This window comes from Rhincodon typus, unplaced genomic scaffold (genome assembly GCF_021869965.1).
Source record: "Rhincodon typus isolate 14 unplaced genomic scaffold, sRhiTyp1.1 hic_rhity00007323, whole genome shotgun sequence".
Taxonomy (NCBI): Eukaryota; Metazoa; Chordata; class Chondrichthyes; order Orectolobiformes; family Rhincodontidae; genus Rhincodon; species Rhincodon typus.
The window spans coordinates 1-6,831 of NW_025972961.1; the positions used below are offsets into that span (position 1 = coordinate 1).

The following is a 6,831-nucleotide window of genomic DNA, read 5'->3' on the forward strand; positions in this document are numbered from 1 at the left end:
CAGAGGAGCAGGAAGGCTGACGTTTCCGGCCTAGACCCTTCTTCTGAAGAAGAGTCTAGGCCCAAAATGTCAGCCTTCCTGCTCCTCTGATGCTGCTTGGCCTGCTGTGTTCATCCAGCTCTACACCTTGTTATCCCTGTAATTATTGGAACAGCATATCTTTAGAATCTTGCTTTATTCGGGAATAATTAGTGGTTAGAAGGGGTTTATTCAATTTGTTAATAGTTTAGTTAATTTGTTGACTGTTAGAATTTAGATAAATAAATTGTTACTCGTTGATTGTAAAGTGAATGTCTGGGATTTATTTTAATTAACCTCTAGAAGCTGAAGGGCAGGTTACATGACTTTTCACACTGCTTTTACAGATTATAGAGTGAGGTGCTCCTCTTTCGGTGTTTCGGCTTTAGTTTTCAGAGTGCTTCACTTCAAAACAATATATCTATTATTTTGTTAACCCTTTCCAAAGAGATACAAATAAACTAATTCTTTTCTTTTACGTTTATTTTGTCTGTATCTTAATCATAGTGTAAAAATAAAGGGCGTTTTGCTTAAAGTTGAGTAGTTTGACCAATCAAATTGCATCTAGAATGCAACTTATGTTTAAAATAAGAAAAAATTAGGGTCTAGACTATCTTCTTGATATATTTTCAGGGGGGTTGGTTTGGTCCACAATACAAATTTATGAAAATTTCATTCTAGTTTAATCTAGGAATTTCGCATCAGAATGCACCTTAACGAACCTTAAATTATGTTTTAAGTTTTTCCAAAATTTTTAGTGATATATGTTGCAATGCTGGTGGGAAAATTAGAAATGAAAATTACATTGCCTCTTTATGGATTGCTAGCACAGAAAATGTAAATCTAACATCTAACAAGCATAGTTCAGGTAGAAAGTGAATGACTATACTTTAGACAGTGGACGTAATCAGTGGAATGTGTAGGAGTGGCATGTGTTGTGTGAAAGAGAGAAGAAATGTTAATCTATACGATTAGATTCGGTAGAAGACAGAAGGTAGTGACTGCAGAGTAAATTTTGGGGAATTCCCTCTCCACAATGCAATTAGACTACTGGCCCAACCATAAATAGACCCTTCTTACAATTGACCCAGTTTTCATCTTTGCTAGGTTTATAAATGTAAGATGTAAGAATTAAAGTATGAAAAATGGAGGCAAACTATTGACATAATCCAAACCATTTACCAGCATGTAATTTGCTCCCAGGTTGTATTCATGGGTAGTATGTGTTGAGTGAAAAAGTATTTAACATTTGGAACAAAGTGAAACAAAAGGCCGAGAGCCATTAATACAACAACCTTTTCATATAACAATGAGAGAAACCTAATAAGGATAAAAGTGTATATGCAAATAATCTTACGTTCTTTTAATTAAGAGATCGTATTACTTGCATGATTATCTCACATGACCACCACTCCATTTGATTATATTAGTCACATCTTTCACTATCGCTCCTAAAGTTTTAAGTTTATAATTTGTAGCATTGTCAAAAAGGAAAAGAGTATTACAGAAAGTGTGTTGATTTGCATATGGGAGATAAAATCTTGTTTTGATGAAATCACTATGTTACTACACTTCCATGACACTGACCATCTTGAACTGTGCACTTGAATCTTTACTACCTCTCTAGCTTTATTGTACAAATGGTTTGAATTCATACTTTTATACCAAATTACTCTGTTCATTTTAAGTAGGCAACACTGTTATTAAATTAAATATTTTAACAGTTTCTACAATAGTTACCTTCATCATCTTTTCCAATGAGTACTTCTCATTTTCTCGCTTTTTAACTGCCTTTTCTTTTGCTGCTTCTTGCGCCTTTTCTTGAGCAGCAAGTACTGCTTTCTCCCTCCTTTTCTGCAACTTTTCCTTACTAACTATCAAAGAAAAGTCAGTGTGATTATATGACACAAAGCCAAAACTAGTTATGCCTAACTTCAAGATTTAAAGTAACTATCATCAGCAGCACTGCTGGTGCAATTTACATCAATTTTAATCTTGTAGGATTCAACATAAAGCAAAATCTCTAAAACCATTCCTCACCTTCGGTCGTTGTAAGTTGCTCCCACATTCCCAATTCTTTCTTGCACAAGGTAAAGGTAACAACATCATTGCCAACTTTAGCAGAGCTTTTTGATTCATCAATAGAAGCAAATAGCATTACCTCAAACAGAAATGGAGGAAAGTTCACCTGTTAAAGTAAGCAATTTAGAATCGAAATCTGGAGGCAAATGCAGGTTCACAATTCTAAGGTAAAAAAAGTATGTAAAAACTAAAAATATAAATTAAATGTAGCTCAATACATTAGCAATCTTTTTAGATGATTTGTGGATGAGGACAATTTTAAGGGTTTCCCCAACGCCACATTCAAGAAGTTAAAGGTCAGTCTGTGAGAATGAATAGCTGCCAATGAGGCTATTAGGAACAAAAACCAAAGCTGCTGGATAAGCTCAGCAGGTCTGGCAGCATCTGTGAAGAAAAAATCAGAGTTAACATTTTGGGTCCGGTGACCCTTCCTCAGAACTGCAGGAGCTGACAATGGGTTGTGTGGTAGCAGCCCACTCTTTGGGCTCTATCTCCACCTATAGTTTACTCTCCCCCCTCCCCATCTTCTGCACAAATGTCAACCTTTCCTAGCTACCATCAGTTCTGAAGAAGGGTCACTCGACCCGGGACGTTAACTCTGATTTCTCTCCACAATTGCCAGCAATTTATGTTACGAAAACAGTTTTATCATTTCACTTTTGAGGCTCGGAGACACTTTGGTAAGTGACTGGCCACAGCAGGTAAAGTTGGTGCTTTGCTTGTGAAATAAATATATATGTTTTCACCCTGTAGGGATTCTATGATCTATGAGACCAAGGGCAGGTGTACAGGCAGCTCTTCCCCCCCTCCCTTTCCAAACACGGGGCACAGCCACCCGTGTGGATCCCTCACCTTTAAATAATCCTCTATACAGAAAATGTCCGCTTTCCCAGCCGTCACTCCCTTCAGTGGCACCGTGATAAAAAGCTGGCTCTCCACCTGGTCCCAAGTGTAATCCCTAACCTGCAGCGGCATCTTTACCAACAGCCGCCCGTTGCTAAGCGACGCGCGTCCCGCTCCCTAGTCCTTCCGGGTGACGCGGGCTTTAGTTTCCGGAGCAATTCGTGACAGTTTCCATGGATACCTACTATCCATTGAACCTCTGATTCCATATTCTTCACACGGTTCAAGACTTTTAAGGAGATATCTTATGGAATCAGTGCCACGAAGATGAATTCGATATGGTGCTGATGAAAATTAATTTAAACTAATATTCAGCTATGTAGCTAAATCAAACACAGCGTATACTGGAGATTTGAAACAGAAAAAAAATAGAAAGTGCTGGAGAAACTCAACAGGTTTGGCAGCATCTATGGAGAGAGAAATAGAGTTAATGTTTTGAGTCCAGTGACCCAACCATATCTGTATTTGTGCTACTAGTTTGGTACGTCTATCTATCTATTTACAAATCAGCTTTCTGGAGTAGTGTTTGAACGTTAACATGATTTTCATGCCAGTCTTTGGATCAAGATGTGAAACAAAATGGTATCGTGAACATTAAGTGAACCACTGTGTAAAGCTGCTGAATACATTTGTACATAATTAACCATACCTCCTCAGTCCTTGTTGCTTAGCTTTATTAGACAATTATTTGCCTTTTTTTCTCGACTTATGACTATAAATGTTCAACTGGCCAAATACCCGCTTCTCCACCAAAACAATTCCATGATTCTGTTGAAATATCTATTATGAGTTTTGCACCAATCAGTAGTATCTAATGAAGTAGTGGAAGGGAGGAAGGTCCAATCCCAGTGCCAGCTTCTTCCAGCCAGACTAATTACACACTAATCAGCCAATGGATGGGAAAAATAAGTGAAATCTGACAAACCATTTCAGTTTGAAATTTCATGCTGGATACTTTTCATTAGCAATTGTCTCAGAAATGTTTACAAGGTTTGAGATGTGTCACCACTGTGGAATTACAGAAGCTTAAGTAAGTGCTACAATTCACTTATCCAGAAGTCGTACATGTATGCAATTTCATAATATTATTTTATGTGGCATTGAATGGAATAAAAACATTCATGAAGTGCACAGAACAAAAGGCACAAGATAAATTAAAAACACTACAATGACATCCTTAAGCAATAGTGTATCTTAATTGGAAATAAAATTAGTGTCCACAAACTTGTTTTCCTAAAATTAACAGAAAGAGGCCAACTTTGTTCAAGTTGTTTTAACTATTGTGTCACGATACCCTCCATCAATACTATACTGTGGCCACAATATGGACCATTTTATAGGATGCACTTCAGCAACTCATCGAGATTTCTTCAACAGCACTGGTCTCTTCTGCAACATAAAGAGGATACAAAGACCTCTGTCACAGCCCCAGCAATCTCCTCCCTTGCCGCCTTCAGTATCCTTTGATAGATCCTGTCAGGGCCTGGAGACTTATCTAAATGTGGCCTGGAGACTTATCTAAATGTTTTTCAAGACGCCCAACACCAACTCCTTCTTAATATCAACATGTCTTAGAGTATCAACAAACCCCTCTCTAAATTTGCCATCATCCATATCTTTCTCCTTGGTGAATACTGATGCAAAATATTCATTAAAGACCTTACCCACTTCCTCTGGCTCCACAAATAAATTTACTCCTTTGTCTTTGAGTAGACCTGTGCTTTCCCCAGTTCCTCTCTTGCTCCTAATACATGTATAAAATGCCTTGGGATTCTCCTTAATCCTACTTGCCAAGGACATTTCATGGCCCCTTCTCGCCCTCCTAATTTTTTTTTTAAGTTCTTACCAGTTTCCTTTATATTCTTCAGTTTGATTTCTATTTCCTAAAACTTATGTATACTTTTTTTTCTTTTTAACTAACCTTATAGCATCTATCGTCATCCAAGATTCCCGAATGTTACCATCCTTATCTTTCATCCTCACAGTAACATGCTGGTCATGAAGTCTGGTCGGCTAGCCAGGCTTATTCCCCAAAGCAAGGTCCAATCCAGCCCTTTCCCTAGTTGGACTATTTACATATTGTTTCAAGAAAGTGTTCTGGATGTAGCTAACAAGTTCTGCCCCATCTAAGCCTCTGGCACTAGGAGAGTCCTAGTCAATATTGGGGAAGTTAAAATAACCCAGTACGACAACCCTGTTGTTTTTACATCTTTTCATCATCTGCTTATGTATCTGTTCATATATCTCCCACTGGCTATTGGGAGGCCTATAGTATAACCCCATCAGAGTGATTGCTCTTATTGCCTCACTGGATCCGCCCTCCAAGATGTCCTCTCAGTGCAGCTATGACACTCTGCCTAATCAACAATGCAACTCCACCACCCGTTTTATATCTCACTCTATCTCACATGAAACATCTAAATCCTCGAAGGTTGAGCTGCCAGTCCTACCCTCCTCTTAACCAAGTTTCTGTATTGGCTACCATTTCATAGTCCCTTGAACTAACCCAGGCTCCAAGCTCTTTTGTCTTATCTATTATATTCATTGCATTAAAATAAACTTCAGACTGCTAGTCCTGCCGTGTTCATTTAACTGGCCCTGCCTGTTCTTCCTACTGATTTACTTGATCTAGCGCTTGCTTCTCTTCAAACAATCCACATGCTGACCTACTACTCTGGTGCCCCCACCTCCACCACACTAATTTAAAACCCCCCAAGTGGAACTTGCAAACCTCCCCATCAGGAGCCCGTCCAGTTTAAGTGCAACCTGACCTTGTACAGCTCCCACCTGCCTTGCAAGAGATCCCAATGATCCAATATCCAAAGTCTTCCCTCATACACTAACTTTTTAGCCACACATTCAACTGCATTATCTTCCTCACTAGCACATGGCATAGGGAGTAATCCCCAGTTTACAATCCTGGAAGTCCTTCTTTTCAACTTCCTATGAACTTCCTAATTTCCCTTTGCAGGTCCTCAGCTTCCTTTCTGCCTATGTCATTGGTACCAATATGGACTGGGACCTCTGGCCATTCTCGCTCCCCTTTCAGAATATCCTGTATTCAGAGACATCTTTGACCTGGAACCAGGGAGGCAACACACTATCCTGGAGTCTCACTGACAGCCATAGAAACACCTATCTGTGCCCCTGACTATAGAGTCTCCTATCACTACAGGAGGAGCATTCCATAGGGCCAAGTTCTCCTGCCATTGGGATCCTTACCAATTACAGCCAATAATCTGGGAGCCAATTACACTACACTACTCACCAAAATCAAATTTGTCACCCTTGCTCTCTATTCCTAACAAACTATAACAGAGGTAAGTACTTTATACTCTATCTCAGTCTGACACTACTCACTCATTCTCTAAACCTGGTTCCTGAGCAGCCAGACCTATGTCATTTATTGAGTCCTGAGCTCCGGAGCTTTGTCTCTGGATTCAACCCCATTGCCAACACTGGTTTCGCTCTGACTGTCCTCAGTCCCGTTCTAACTGTCCTCAGTCCCACTCTGCCTGGCCTCAGTCCCACTCTGATTGTCCTCAGTCCCACTCTGCCTGGCCTCAGTCTCGTTCTGCCTGGCCTCAGTCCCGCTCTGACTGACCTCAGTCTCGCTCTGCCTGGCCTCAGTCCTGCTCTGATTGTCCTCAGTCCCGCTCTGCCTGGCCTCAGTCCCGCTCTGCCTGGCCTCAGTCCCGCTCTGACTGACGTCAGTCCCGTTCTGCCTGTCCTCAGTCCCACTCTGCCTGTCCTCAGTCCCACTCTGCCTGTCCTCAGTCCTACTCTGCCTGGCCTCAGTCCCACTCTGATTGTCCTCAGTCCCGCTTT

At 40.4% G+C, this 6,831-nt stretch overlaps 1 protein-coding gene across 1 annotated transcript; it reads right to left on the reverse strand.

Moving 5' to 3' along the window:
* Window positions 1-1,758: 1,758 nt before the first annotated feature.
* Window positions 1,759-3,108, reverse strand: dnaaf4 (dynein axonemal assembly factor 4; the record flags this gene model as incomplete). Its single annotated transcript, XM_048594243.1, has 3 exons — window positions 2,953-3,108; window positions 2,059-2,206; window positions 1,759-1,892 (listed from the first exon to the last, which is right to left on the reverse strand). Coding segments are annotated over exons 1-3 (405 nt in total), but the record flags the coding sequence as incomplete, so codon positions are not given.
* Window positions 3,109-6,831: the final 3,723 nt, after the last annotated feature.